This window comes from Siphateles boraxobius, unplaced genomic scaffold, assembly GCF_051911475.1.
Source record: "Siphateles boraxobius isolate OS27281-9 unplaced genomic scaffold, OSU_SipBor_1 68, whole genome shotgun sequence".
Lineage (NCBI taxonomy): Eukaryota > Metazoa > Chordata > Actinopteri > Cypriniformes > Leuciscidae > Siphateles > Siphateles boraxobius.
The window spans coordinates 3,772,323-3,788,404 of NW_027509195.1; the positions used below are offsets into that span (position 1 = coordinate 3,772,323).

General features: G+C 43.4%; 1 protein-coding gene across 4 annotated transcripts in view; it reads left to right on the forward strand.

Annotated features, from left to right (window-relative positions):
- Window positions 1-16,082, forward strand: part of plxnb1a (plexin b1a) — an 87,275-nt gene that overhangs the window by 42,497 nt on the left and 28,696 nt on the right. For 2 of the 4 annotated variants that reach the window (XM_077214175.1, XM_077214173.1), the window contains exons 2-5: window positions 2,368-2,447; window positions 3,185-4,283; window positions 6,670-6,852; window positions 10,151-10,279. In XM_077214175.1, coding sequence (XP_077070290.1) covers window positions 2,434-2,447; window positions 3,185-4,283; window positions 6,670-6,852; window positions 10,151-10,279 — 1,425 coding nt within the window. In that variant the 5' untranslated portion in view covers window positions 2,368-2,433. Of the gene's footprint in view, window positions 1-2,367; window positions 2,448-3,167; window positions 4,284-6,669; window positions 6,853-10,150; window positions 10,280-16,082 lie in introns of those variants that run through there. The other 2 variants (XM_077214172.1, XM_077214174.1) reach the window with 1 other exon arrangement.

A 16,082-nucleotide genomic window follows, 5' to 3' on the forward strand; every position in this document is an offset into this window, starting at 1 on the left:
CTGTTAGGGGCCATAAAAATGTGGGGTCACTGCCAACCCCTCCCAGAGAGACAGAGGGGTCAGTCTCCTCTTGGTGCTGCTGTGTGAGGCATGCCTCACAAGCCTGACGTTGCCCTGCCGGTCCCGGCATCTATCTATGCCCCTGGGAACGCTTCCAAACAATACACTCCCTTCAGCCCAGGGACGATTCGGAGGGGCCGGCTCAGAGTTTTATCCTTTAATACAGGGTGAAGTGCTTGTCATTCTTGTGTGGAATCCTTGCTCTCTCTCTCTCTCTCTCTCTCTCTCTCTCTCTCTCTCTCTCTCTCTCTCTCTCTCTCTCTCTCTCTCTCTCTCTCTCTCTCTCTCTCTCTCGCTCGCTCGCTCGCTTCCTCCTTCCCCCCTCTTTTTCTATGACTGGTCTGTGAAGAGGAGATTCTGCATTGTGTCAGCCTTAACTGTCATTGGTGTTAAATACACACCACCTGCATGTCTATAGTGAAGATTTAAAAGCAGTCGGCCTAACGAGCTTCTATTATTCGGTCTGCTGTTCGCTAACTGTGGAGGTTGAGCTCCATTTGAGACCTTTTGTCTGTGCTGCTTTTCAGGGTACAACCTAAAGTTGAGGGGGGTTTCTAAATGCTCAACAGGATCTCTTGGAACACACCTCCAAAATCTGGTAATAGGTCAGCTAGGGGCACTTTTATTTGTTTGGTTTGGTTAATAGTAAGTAACTATATTGGGGTCAAGTCATTCTCTTGTAACTTGGGTGAAATTCAGTGAATTAATTGGACGTATGTCGTCTTATATGGCTTGGCAGAGGCACTCACTTGGTTAGCTTTAGCATGCTGTTGCTAAAGTCTGTCATTGGTTAGTTACCAACATTTATAAACGTTTGTTTGGTTGTACCTCATTTTCAGACTGTTTTGGTACTTAAGTTTACACAAAGAAATAAACAGTACTTCTTACTATTATGAGTCTAAAATGATGTACTTTTATATAAGATGACTAGCCTAGAAAACGCTGTCTTATTCTACATAATGGTGGTCTCCTCTAATAGTGGCTGCCATGTTGAAATCATATGATCAGCTGAATATTTCTTATTTCTTATTCTCTTATGAGCCTTTATTTTTTTTTGGTGAATCAAAACCATTCAGCGTGACCAGTGATGTCGATTCTTGAGCTAATGACTCTTATAAGCCTAATTCTTGTTGGTGAATTAAAAACATGCAGCGCAATCAATAAAAAAAAAAAAAGCCTGCCTGTAAGAGACTTTTGCACAGGAATCAGACTTACCAAATGATTATAATGAGCTGCTACATTTTAGTGAATCACAAACTTTATGAATCTGTTGGAGCAGAATCATTCCCTGAACCTCAATTCCTTAAATTTAGTCTTTCCCAACTCCATGAGCCAAAAACTCTTTCTGTTTTATATTGTACTTGCGGCTTATGAAATTTAAATTATTGTAGTTACTGACTGGTTGTTCATACGACAATGTTTAGTTAAAAAAATGCATTGAGTTTTGATAAAAACAGTTAATGTGACCATGTTTTGTTTTTTGTTGTTTTACATTTATTATTGAAATGATCAAAGCAGTTCTGCTTTCCAAATACGTCTTCCTTAAATTCAAAAGAATCGTTAATGGAACCATTAAGGGACAATAATCTTTACAATTGTTTAATTCTTTGATTCCCTTTCCTTCTTTTATCTTTTAGTCTTTTAATAGAGAAAATACACTTTTAAAGTTGGTATACTCCAAAGTCGCTGCATAGTAATTGCCAGGTTAATAATCTATCATACAAATAATTTGTTAGCAGGAAATAGCCAAACTAAAGATATTTAACTGGCTAACATGTCATGAATAATAAGCTGTAAAATCATCTTATTCACTGACCTGCTATCAGTTTTGTAAGTGTCTCTACTGTGCATTTAAACCGAGGTCAGTGAATGTGGGTAATGAAAGAAAGGTGCTCCACTTAGGGAAATGGTGAATCGGGTGATGCTGAATGATAACACAAGTCATCAAATCACATTATTTCACTTTTTATCTTATTGATTGTTTAGGTCGGCTTGAATTGCCTCAAGAAAGCTGAGACTTCTACCCTATAATGGCCTCTTATTAATCACATCTAATTCATATAAAACATCATCGACAGTTTGCCTCCTCAGAGTACAAGATCTCTGCCAATCTGCTACTGCACTGCAATGCATTAGGTCTGCGATGGTGACTTAGGGCCCATATCATCCAATTTCCTGTCAGGGAAGCATTGCTCAGCTCAACAGCTGTGTCTCCCATGAGCCACAGTGGCATTAAGCCTCCTCTCTTCAGATTGCTCAATGCCGGTCTGTGTAAGAGCTAATCGGCATGTTTTTCTACCCTCACAGACTGTCTCCACAGGCATGTGCTATGCCACTGGATAACCAAGAGGACAGCAGCCTCCCGAACATTATATGTCTGACAAATGGTATGTCTGTTTTTTCCCATCATACTTAAATATAGCTGTTTTAACAGGCCTTGTCTGAAGATTGTTGTCTTAATAAATCATAATTCATTGATATGTTTGACCACATCATTCATATGTAAAAAACATTTACACTTTTCTTTGTTCATATAGCTTGGTAATACTCTTTAGCACCTTTACAATGTATGTATGCACAGAAACAGGAAACAGATTTTACCTAGTATTATTGTTTTTGAGATGGGATTATACCATGGTAGTACCTTGGTTTTGATTTATTTTTTTATTTTGTTTATTCTTGTTAAAACATGTGAATGAACATGGTTATTTTACCATGATATCTTGTCCAAAAAAGCATAACAAAACAATAATACTATAATCATTTTTTGGGGGAAATGTATCATAGTAACAGTGGCCTTTTTTGTAAATCACTTTTTATATTTATTTTAAATATGTATGGTTAATATGACATGGTACCATGTCCAGAAAAAATAAATATACTGTAATTTTTTTTGTAATTTAACATGGTAATACCAAGCTCATGGGACATTGTAATTATACAGTATATACTGTTTGTATACAGTACTTATTAGGTACTTATTTTAATTTTTCTATTAATATTCATAATTATTGTTAATTAGTGTAAAGTTATCCCTAACATGCCTTTGATGAACTGTACTATGTTTGGCACTGTGCTATGAGGTAATACTGCTGTAATACTGACTCATGTCATATGTGATCAGTGTGTTTGCAGTGCAGTGTGGGATGGCCCTCATCTTGACCCTGCTTCAGTCCCTCATCCTGGGTGTTCTGGGGGTCCACAGCAGTTACCCTCGCTTCTCCTCCAACAACACAGTCTTCCAGCACCTGGCATTGCACCCTGACCCCAGAGTAGGAACGGTCTACGTGGGGGCTCTGGACCATCTGTTCCAGCTGGCTGGGCTCGATGGGCTCCGTCTTGAATTGGATGAGAGAACCGGCCCAGTGAGAGACAGCAAGGACTGTCTGCCACCGGTAACCCTGGAGAACTGCCCTCAGGCTGGGCTCGTTAGCAATCACAACAAGCTCCTGTTGGTGGATCCATACTCCCTCCAGCTCATCACCTGTGGCAGCGTACACCAGGGCACCTGCCAGAAACGCAGCCTAGCCAATGTGAACCAAGTCCTCTTCTCTGCCGAGAGACCTGTTGATACGCAGTATGTGGCAGCTAACGAACCTACAGCGTCAACGGTCGGGCTTGTGGTGCGACCGCAAGACAAGGATCCCGTCATGTATGTGGGCCGAGGCTACACCAGCAGTCACCCGCCGGTCTCCACTCGCCAACTTTCGGCAGAGCCAGTGTTTTCCTACGAGGAAACTGCCAAGCTCGCCGTTGCCGGACGCCTCTCGGAGTACGATCACAATTTTTTCGCAACCTTTGCTCGACGCAACCACGTCTACTTTTTATTCTATAGGCGAGACTTGAAAGCTCCCTCACGGGAATATCGTACGTATGTGGCACGGGTCTGTCTGGACGATCAGGCGTATTACTCTTACGTTGAGGTACCGCTAATGTGTCGCTCGGGCTTGCCAGGAAGGAACTACAATTTCCTCCAGGGGGCACAGGTGGGTGGTGAGGAATCTAGAGGCTCGCAAGTTTTGATGGGAGTTTTTTCGACGGCTGTTAGTGCCGCCAATGGACCCAGTGAGGAGTCAGCATTGTGCGTGTACTCTCTGGATGAAGTGGACCACGCTATTGATGCTACACGAGACCTGTGCTACACGCAGTATGGGGATAAAGACGGCAATAAGGTGGCATACATTGAGTACGACGTTAAATCCAACTGTGCCAACCTGCCCACAGTGAGTAAAGAGTTTCAAGTATACCCTTAAACTGTACTTTAATTATGCATGACACAATATTTTAGTAAAAAAGGAAAATGAATGTTAGATCTTATTTTGAACGATTTATCCATGCATACGTTTCATAGAAAAAAAAAATGTTTTGAACTCAATCACAATGTCATAACTGTATGTCATAAGACTTCTCTCTGGTGATGTGTGCAGGACTGGTGAGAGTGTGAAAAGTGTGTTCTAGTAAATTACAAAAGTGTGTTTTAGTATATCACACCACATTTTTTAACACTTTATACTTATGGCTTTGCAATATGATGGTAGCACTCCAAACGCTACATGACCCAGTGTTAATAGTGGCCTTGACCTGCTTGGCTTAAATAAGAGGGTTAAAAAAGCTTTGAAGATGCCAGAAAATTTGATTGATGCTAAATATGTATTTGATTCATCACACTTGATTCTGATACAGTCTTACAGTGTTTGTTTTACAGGAACATTTGATAGATGCACTTCACATTGAAACATTATACATATATATTATCCATATAAATAGGTTTTGAGGTCAACCGTTTCCACGCAATCATCATAGTAGTTTAACTTTGATTGAAAAGCATGGGAAAAATGGGAAAAGGATGCCCACAATGTATCTCTAGGGAACTGGGCCGCATCGTTTTCCTCTAACGGTGTGTTCAAACTAACATTTATCCTAATGTAGAAGCAATGCAGCTCATTAATTCTCAGGCAAATTGCTTTAGCTCATACTATTCTGCCAGCCATGATCTGAGTAAATTATGATTTACTCTTTGATGGGCATAAGACAGGCCTACCTAGCATTAGTCCTAACAAGATCTTTAGACAAATCAAAGACCTCAAAGATGTGGGCTCACAGGCAAACAACCTCTTCATGAAATCCATGTATGTGCCTATTCAGCATCCAGAACCCGGCCTCCTCACTCCTAAACATGGTTATTCGGATATATAAATAAACCCCACAAGCTTAAACTACTAATGATGTCTGCTAGAAGAGAGGGTAGGAAGGAGAAATGCATGGCTGTGGAGGGTTAGATATCTAGAAGACTTCTAGAAAGAAGAGAATTGCCTTTTAAAAGGATTGTTTACATAAAAATATAAATTCTGTAATTAATTCAGCCTCATGTTGTTATAAACCTGTATGACTTAGGCCTAAAGTATACTTTGGCCGACTGCGTTCCGCGTGACATCATTTTTGTCGCACACTGTTTGTGTCCGCGAGTGATATGAGGGCTTAAAACAAAGTCCACTAGATAGTGTGCACATTCTGATTGTGTGCTGATTACATCTTTCCATGCTCATAGCCAAAGCAGTGTACTTTAAAAGGGTTGCACACTTAACAGGAGTGGGGCATAGAAAAAAAAGTATACCAGGGCCTATACCTTCCTCTTTAAAACACTAACAGAGAGACTCGGTAGAATGGTCATGCTGCTCTCTTTCATACAATGAAAGTGAATGAGGATGGATGCTTTCATTCTCCAAAAATGACAAAAACAAATGGATGTACCATAGGGTTATGGTACCATAGATTGGATAAACCAGTCACCAATATACCATATATGGGATCTTATTGGCCATATTCTTGAAGCCGCACAATATATATTTTGTTTTTCTGCTAACTTTTTTTTTGCTTTACTAAATTGGTGACTTATGTTGGTCTGTTCATCACTCAAAGCTATCATATGCAAACTACTTTATACAGCTTTATGGTGCTTTTCTGTCAGTTTATGGAGCTTGACAGACACTGGTCCCCATCAAGTTTCATTGACTTGAAAAGCTGTAACATTCTTCAAAGTCTTTCATTTTATGTTGCACAGAAAAAAAGTAAGTCATATGGTTTTACAGACATAAGGGTGAAAAAATGATAACACGTTTCATTTTTGGGTAAACTGTCATTTTAAGTATGATGTTACTGATCCAGAGACCAACATTACCACCCAAATACATGATTCTTTGTTTCTTGCAAATCCTCAAACATTCAAACACATTTTCCTGATCTCCATATGTTCTTTAATGTGGTACATAAACAGAATCACAGTTCACTTTTAATAAAGAGGGAACATGGCATGACATTCAGGCTAGATTTTATCAAAGACCGCTGGAGCAGATTTGATAGCGTTAGTCACAAAGAAAGGAGCAGTCTTGCCATCCTAGTGTGAGACCCAGATAATCTTCATCTAATCTGGCTTTCTGAACTAAGAGGATTTAACAGCCTTGAGGCAATAGTCTGAGAACTAAACCCTTACAGTACAAAAAAACCCTGAGATTTGCAGAGTTTATTAATACAACACAACATGAAACTGGATTATGTCACAACGGTTTTGCCAAAACCAAAGTCACGAAAACTTGTTATTGTGTCCTGCAGAACACCCTGAACGCTTATCCCTGTGGCTCGGACCACACCCCGAGCCCAATGGCCAGCCGGCAGCCAGTTGAAGCCGAAGCCGTATTGGAGAGCCCATCCGCCCGTCTCACTGCTGTCGCTGTTAGTGTAAAGGAGGGGCACACTATTGTTTTCTTGGGTGACTCCAAGGGCAATTTGCATAAGGTATGTGACATGAAAATGAGCTCTCTTAACTGGTCATTTCTAAAACAATTTATTTATGATATATAGTATGCCTTTTAAACCACTAGGGGAATATTAGTCCACTTAATATGGTAATATTATCTGTCTACTTAAAGGGAAAAAGATTTTGCCTTCTGGGCGAATGTGTCATAGCCAAGATAGTGCTGAAACAGCATACCTTAGTGTTTTCTCAGTCGGACTGCCCACAGCCTTCACCACAAACCACGTTATATAAAACAGTAAGGGTGCAGGGTTTGCGATTACTCAGAGACCACTAATCATTTTGACTCATTTTGACAATGCTTGTAAACTCGTGAGCTGAAATTGAAACAAAGACCAAGTTACGTCTAGGCCTCAATGGTCAAAGGTTAATCCGTAGTGTTTGGTTAATTCTAGATAACATTACATGACCCACACAGTGAACAGTGAAACACTGTTCTCTGCTATTTTGACACATTTTGGCAACTCCATGTCATTGTTCACAAGCGTGTGTGACATTTTTGCAGTGGAAGGCAAGTGACGTTTTAGACGACAAAGTTTTTGAATCGCCATCATCACTATATGCATAAGGTTTTAAAGTTTGGCTATTAAAGGTTGTATCAGTGATTTCTGGCCCAAAAATAAATGTCTAATCTTTCCTAACGATCCGCTAGCTGCCCGCCCCATAAGCATGCCGTCCAAAAACCGCGTCTCTGTAGGCAGCGTAGGCTCTGAGATCTGCACACAAAAACAAATGGGTACAACCACCACTCAAAACCAAAATAAACAGTGTTCCAACCAATCACTGACAGGGGCGGGTGTTGCTACGATTTCGCGTCCAGCCGTGCACGAGCGCAAAAACTCACAACACCCGCCCCTGTCAGTGATTGGTTGGAACACTTTATTTTGGTTTTGAGTGGTGGTTGTACCCATTTGTTTTTGTGTGCAGATCTCAGAGCCTACGCTGCCTACAGAGACGCGGTTTTTGGACGGCATGCTTATGGGGCGGGCAGCTAGCGGATCGTTAGGAAAGATTAGACAATTATTTTTGGGCCTGAAATCACTGATACAACCTTTAAAGTGCCCCTATTATGCTTTTCATGTAGTGTGTAATAAAGCTGTTTGTGAATGTAAAAGGTCAGCAAAGTTTTAAAGATGAGTAAAATTATTGGTTCTTCAAAGAAGGAATACCGAAACAAGCGTCAGCAATTCCAGTCTTACTTCTGTAACATATCTATGTAGGTTTGTTACAAATTTGCATAATGCCAGCTTATGATCTTCATTGGCTGTCCGTAAACAACGTCGATTTTGAAATACCCTCAAACACAGTTGTAACTGGAAGAGTTTGGTTTGTGTTGTCGACAATGCCAAGAAGATACTGTTTTTAGCGCTGCAAATCCACTTTTCAAGGATTCGCACTGGAATTGATATGGTTAAACTGGTGCCATTGTTACTGTTCGTATCACTGTGTATGAAGTGCTGAGGAAACTCCGGAGCTGAAATTCAGATATGCTAATGGGTTTTTAATTTCCTTGCTGAAAGCGGTAGACCAATCACAATAGACTGGGCCATCTGACCAATCAGAGCAGAGTAGACCAATCACAATAGGCTGGGCCATCTGACCAATCAGAGCAGAGTAAACCAATCACAATAGACTGGGCCATCTGACCAATCAGAGCAGAGTAGACCAATCACAACAGACTGAGCCGTCTGACCAATCAGAGCAGAGTAGACCAATCACAACAGACTGGGCCGTCTGACCAATCAGAGCAGAGTAGACCAATCACAACAGACTGGTTCATCTGACCAATAAGAGCAGAGTAGACCAATCACAACAGACTGAGCCGTCTGACCAAAAAGAGCAGAGTAGACCAATCACAACAGACTGGGCCATCTGACCAATCAGAGCAGAGTACACCAATCACAACAGACTGGGCCATCTGACCAATCAGAGCAGATTAGACCAATCACAACAGACTGAGCCGTCTGACCAATCAGAGCAGAGTAGACCAATCACAACAGACTGGGCCATCTGACCAATCAGAGCAGAGCAGACCAATCACAACAGACTGGTTCATCTGACCAATAATAGCAGAGTAGACCAATCACAACAGACTGAGCCGTCTGACCAATCAGAGCAGAGTAGACCAATCACAACAGACTGGGCCATCTGACCAATCAGAGCAGAGTAGACCAATCACAACAGACTGGTTCATCTGAACAATCAGAGCAGAGTAGACCAATCACAACAGACTGAGCCGTCTGACCAATCAGAGCACAGTAGACCAATCACAACAGACTGGGCCATCTGACCAATCTGAGCAGAGTAGACCAATCACAAAAGACTGGGCCATCTGACCAATCAGAGCAGAGTAGACCAATCACAACAGACTGAACAGCTGACCAATCAGAATAGAGTAGACCAATCACAACAGACTGAACAGCTGACCAATCAGAGCAGAGGAAGCTCTTGGAAAGGAGGAGTTTAGAGAGACAATCCTTTATTGAATCGTTTCAGACACTGTGAGAAAAGAGGTGATTCTGCAATGTATATTATGAGAAAAATAAAGTGTTTTTTGTCCTTGGATCCATGTAAATCTATTGTAGGAGACATCGAAAACAAAATTAGAAACGTTTAAAATAGCATAATAGGGGCACTTTAAATATGACTATGACCTGTAGCATCATTTTTAGTCACATTTACATTTTATCATTTAGCAGACGTTTTTTATCCAACACAAATACACATACAGTTATATCTCCTCTAACCCTACATACACTTACATACACAACTATTCAGTCTTGCATAATACAATAATGTTGCAATGCATGATTCCTCCTGCAGTAGAATGTGGCCGACAGTTTGTCAATGCTAATCCCGTTAAAACGGAAACCTGAATGGGTGGAGTGTGTGAGCAGCTCTTGGTATAAGGTGTCTGAGACTCTTAAGCAGGATACCTGCTCTTCTGATGGAATTCTCACTATTCTAATCTGGTTTGCTGAAATCGACCCCAGTTGTGATAGAATTCAAGAGGCATTAGGCACCTCGCTCAGATCCTTGTATGTCCTTTTCCTTTAATAGCGCTAAACCTTTTCAGCAGACACTTTCAGCACTTTTAGTTAGACCTGTCCGCATCCAGTTCTCCCCGTGTCTCTAAGGTGTCCTGTTGCAATTGATGTAGTTTCATAAGCCTAAATATGCAATTAAACCTTGAGGAAGTTCTTAGGAGCCATTGTCAGGTTTCTTATTAAAAATCACTTTTTTCGTGGTTTGTTCATCGTGCCTTTTATCTCATGATAGGTGTTCCTGGGTAACTCGGGAGAGGTGAAGAAGTACTCCACCCTTCTCATCCAACCTGGTTTGGCCATCAACAGTGACTTACTTCTGGATTCCACTCATAGACACGTTTACATCATGACCAGCCATTCTGTGAGTTCAAGAAATCATCCCATAAGTACATTACCGCTCAAAAGTGGAATAATTAAGGTTTTTAAGCATTAAGTCTCTTATGCTCAGCAAGGCTGCATTAATTTGATCTGTAAAATACAATAAAAACAGTAATATTGTGAAATATTATTACAGTTTGAAATAATTATTTAATATTTGAATATATTTTAAAATGTAATTTTATTAAATTAATTTAATGTAATTTAAAACCTGACAAACACATTTGTTTAAATATTAAAATTAAAACTTTAATATTTCTATTTCAAATAAATACTGTTCTTTTTTTAACATTCTGTTAATCAAAGAATCCTGAAATAAACGTATCATGTTTCCACAAAAATATTAATCAGCAAAAACTGATAAAAAAGTCAGCAATATTGTTTTCAGTATTGATAATAATGAGAACCATTATAAATAATGGAACACCAATAATAATTTATCATAACTACTATGTATCAAATTATCATATTAGAATGATATCTGAAGGATCATGTGGCACTGGAGTAATGATGCTGAAAATTCAACTTTTATCACAGGAATAAATTGGATATAAAAAAAGTTATTTTAAATTGTAGTAATATTTCACAATATTACTGAAATTTTGATCAAATAATTGCAGCCTTGGTGAGTATAAGAAATGTCTTTTAAAAAAAACGGAATTGTTCCAAATTTTTAATTTGGTAATTTATGTCTTTGATAAGTTTTTCTGAATGTTTGCTAACCCCTGACTTTTGAACAATAGTATAGTTGGCATATAAAATTAAACATATATTTTAGCTGCTGTAACCTCATATCTCCAAAAACACTACTTTTCAGGAAATGGAGAAAAAAGTGTTTTTTAAATAATTAAACACAGCATTGTCAAAATTGAAATTGTGGCTTTATATATGGTGAAACGCTTGCATGCGTCATTGGATTATTAACATTTACCAAAAACCAAGCTCAAATGGAGTAATGAGGATTTTAACCAGCAAATGTCAGACATACTTGTTTTGTCTATCATTAGAACAGCCGTGTCTGAGACAGTAAGTGCATCGCATTATGTTTTCACTAACTTACAGGTTGTAAAGTTTACTGTAGCTATGTGGGCGCTTAGTTTTTTTGTTTTGTTTTTGTAATTTGGACAAAATCTCATGTTATTAGTCAAAGTGTAGGTAGGCAATGTATAGGCTATGACTCAACAACAAATGCTAGACTTAGACACTCTTCTCCCCTCCTCAAATACATAAAGCATTAGCCTTTATATATAGTGTTACTTGAGTAAAGAAAACACTGTCCTTATTCAAAGAAGCAGTTCTTTCTTTACCTTTGCACTCCAAACAAGCAGAGACGGTCCAAAATGTGTGCACTCCATTCACGATGCAGGTGGGCGGAGCTATAAGGTTTGACTGACAGTTTGAGGATCCAATGGAATTATGAGGATCAGCCACAAGCTCTTTTTAATACTTTTCATTGGTTAAGACAGACATAAATGGTGTCCAATAGTAATGATTTATGAATATATATATATATATATATATATATATATATATATATATATATATATATATATATACACACTCACCTAAAGGATTATTAGGAACAACTGTTCAATTTCTCATTAATGCAATTATCTAATCAGCCAATCAAATGGCAGTTGCTTCAATGCATTTAGGGGTGTGGTCCAGGTCAAGACAATCTCCTGAACTCCAAACTGAATGTCAGAATGGGAAAGAAAGGTGATTTAAGCAATTTTGAGCGTGGCATGGTTGTTGGTGTCACGGCTGGGTAGTGGAAAGGATCGAGGACTCAAGTGCAGGTAGAGGATTTAATAAAGTAAATATAAATACAAAAACTAACAAACAAAAACAGAAAAAGAATAAATCAGATCCAGCAGGAAACACGAGGAACATGATAACAACGAACCAGCACAGGACTACAAACACAGGGAGGCTAAATAGGGGAGCAAACAAGGAAGGTAACGAGGAAAAACAGGTGAGGCAAAACAACCAATAATCAGGAAGGAGGAGTCAAGACAGAGACAGGAACACAGAACACCACATGTGCTATGTGCTCGGGCGGCCAGGGCGGTGAAGACCCCTCGGGCGGCCAGGGCGGTGAAGAGCCCTCGGGCGGCCAGGACGGTGAAGACCCCTCGGGCGGCCAGGGCGGTGAAGACCCCTCGGGCGGCCAGGGCGGTGAAGACCCCTCGGGCGGCCAGGGCGGTGAAGACCCCTCGAGCGGCCAGGGCGGTGAAGACCCCTCGGGCGGCCAGGGCGGTGAAGACCCCTCGGGCGGCCAGGGCGGTGAAGACCCCTCGGGCGGCCAGGGCGGTGAAGACTCCTCGGGCGGCCAGGGCAGTGACTCAGGCTCCAGAACAGCAGACACCGGCTCCGGAACAACAGCCACCGGCTCAGGAACAGCAGACACCGGCTCAGGAACAGCAGACACCGGCTCAGGAACAGCAGACACCGGCTCAGGTACAGCAGACACCGGCTCAGGTACAGCAGAGACCGGCCTAGGTACAGCAGACACCGGCTCAGGTACAGCAGACACCGGCTCAGGAACAACAGACACCGGCTCAGGAACAGACACCGGCTCAGGAACAGACACAAGAACAGACACAAACACAGAAACAAACACTGGCTCTGGCTCTGGAACATACATTGGCTCCAGCTCTGGAACAGGCCTTGGCTCTGCCTCCGGCTCTGGAACAGGCACTGGCTCTGCCTCCGGCTCTGGATCAGGCACTGGCTCTGCCTCCGGCTCTGGATCAGGCACTGGCTCTGCCTCCGGCTCTGGAACAGGCACTGGCTCTGCCTCCGGCTCTGGAACAGGCACTGGCTCTGCCTCCGGCTCTGGAACAGGCACTGGCTCTGCCTCCGGCTCTGGAACAGCAGACACTGGCTCCGGCCCTGGAACAGACACTAGCTCCGGCCCTGGAACAGACACTGGCTCCGGCCCTGGAACAGACACTGGATCCGCCCCTGGAACAGACACTGGCTCTGCCTCCGGCTCTGGAACAGGCACTGGCTCTGCCTCCGGCTCTGTAACAGCAGACACTGGCTCCGGCCCTGGAACAGACACTGGCTCCGGCCCTGGAACAGACACTGGCTCCGGCCCTGGAACAGCAGACACTGGCTCCGGCCCTGGAACAGCAGACACTGGCTCCGGCCCTGGAACAGCAGACACTGGCTCCGGCCCTGGAACAGCAGACACTGGCTCCGGCCCTGGAACAGCAGACACTGGCTCCGGCCCTGGAACAGCAGACACTGGCTCCGGCCCTGGAACAGCAGACACTGGCTCCGGCCCTGGAACAGCAGACACTGGCTCCGGCCCTGGAACAGCAGACACTGCTACGGGCACTGGCTCTGCCTCCGGCTCTGGAACGGGCACTGGCTCTGGCTCTGCCTCCGGCCCTGGAACAGACACTGGCTCTATCTCCGGCTCTGGAACGGGCACTGGCTCTGCCTCCGGCTCTGGAACGGGCACTGGCTCTGCCTCCGGCTCTGGAACGGGCACTGGAACGGGCACTGGCTCTGCCTCCGGCTCTGGAACAGCAGACACGGGCATGTGAACAGTCTCTGACTGGGTAGACGGGACGTGAACAGTCTCTGACTGGGCAGACGGGACGTGAACAGTCTCTGACTGGGCAGACGGGACGTGAACAGTCTCTGACTGGGCAGACGGGACGTGAACAGTCTCTGACTGGGCAGACGGGACGTGAACAGTCTCTGACTGGGCAGACGGGACGTGAACAGTCTCTGACTGGGCAGACGGGACGTGAACAGTCTCTGACTGGGCAGACGGGACGTGAACAGTCTCTGACTGGGCAGACGGAGCGTGAACAGTCTCTGGCTGGGCAGACCTGACCTGAACAGTATCTGACTGGGCAGACGTGACGTGTCTCCTCCTTCTCCGGACCACCGGACTCGGGACCACCAGACTCGGGACCACCGGAACTGGGACCACCGGAACTGGGACCACCGGACTCGGGACCACCGGACTCGGGACCACCGGACTCGGGACCACCGGAACTGGTACGAAGGGTTTCTTCCTTCTCTTCCGCCGACAAATGTGAGACGGTGTGGGATGAACTGCCTCCGGAGGTGCTGTCTGTTTCCACAACGGCGGTTTCCCTTGTGGGTCTAGAACGTTAATAAAAGCCCAAAAGTCAAAAGCTCTCAGCACTTCCATCTCCGACACATCAAATGGCTTATCCAGGGCATAATTAAAGAGGTCCTTAAGAGCCGTCTTTCCCAACCCTAAACCCTCACTGGCGGAGAAAAATTCCCGGGCAAAGTTTCTCACATTCCTCCCCTCCTGGTGCAAGGAAACCAATGCAGAGACCTTCATGATCCGGTCATAGTGCGGGCAGTCAATCGGCACGACTGGTGGTTGACCTGAAGTCTTCCGCTGAGTCCTCATCAGGGCTGGTTCGTTCTGTCACGGCTGGGTAGTGGAAAGGATCGAGGACTCAAGTGCAGGAAGAGGATTTAATGAAGTAAATATTAATACAAAAACTAACAAACAAAAACAGAAAAAGTATAAATCAGATCCAGCAGGAAACACGAGGAACATGATAACAACGAACCAGCACAGGACTACAAACACAGGGAGACTAAATAGGGGAGCAAACAAGGAAGGTAACGAGGAAAAACAGGTGAGACAAAACAACCAATAATCAGATAACAAGGAAGGAGGAGTCAAGACAGAGACAGGAACACAGAACACCACATGTGCTACATATGACAGGACAGACTTGTGACAGTTGGTGCCAGATGGGCCGGTCTGAGTATTTCACAATCTGCTCAGTTACTGGGATTTTCACGCACAACCATTTCTAGGGTTTACAAATAATGGTGTGAAAAGGGAAAAAAATCCAGTATGAAAGTGAAAAGTGAAAGTGACACGTGATGGCCAAGTATGGTAACCCATACTTGGAATTTGACCTCTGCATTTAACCCATCCAAGTAAGTGCACACACATTAGGAGCAGAGTAGTGAGTAGTGAACACACACACACTGCAAACGTGGATACACACACCCGGAGCAGCGGGCAGCCTTGAGTGGCGCCCGGGGAGCGATTGGGGGTTAGGTGCCTTGCTCAAGGACACCTCAGTCATATTCCTGTACTGGAATCGAACCAGCAACCTTAGGGTGACCAGTCCAACTCTGTTACCATTAGGCCATGACTGCCCAGTATGTGGGCGAAAATGCCTTGTTGATGCTAGAGGTCAGAGGAGAATGGGCCGACTGATTCAAGCTGATAGAAGAGAAACTTTGACTGAAATAACAACCTTGAGGCGGATGGGCTACAACAGCAGAAGACCCCACCGGGTACCACTCATCTCCACTACAAACAGGAAAAAGAGGCTACAATTTGCAAGAGCTCACCAAAATTGGACAGTTGAAGACTGGAAAAATGTTGCCTGGTCTGATGAGTCTCGATTTCTGTTGAGACATTCAGATGGTAGAGTCAGTATTTAGCGTAAACAGAATGAGAACATGGATCCATCATGCCTTGTTACCACTGTGCAGGCTGGTGGTGGTGGTGTAATGGTGTGGGGGATGTTTTCTTGGCACACTTTAGGCCCCTTAGTGCCAATTGGGCATCGTTTAAATGCCACGGCCTACCTGAGCATTTTTTCTGACCATGTCCATCCCTTTATGGCCACCATGTACCCATCCTCTGATGGCTACTTCCAGCAGGATAATGCACCATGTCACAAAGCTGGAATCATTTCAAATTGGTTTCTTGAACATGACAATAGGTTCACTGTATTAAAATGCCCCCACAGTCACCA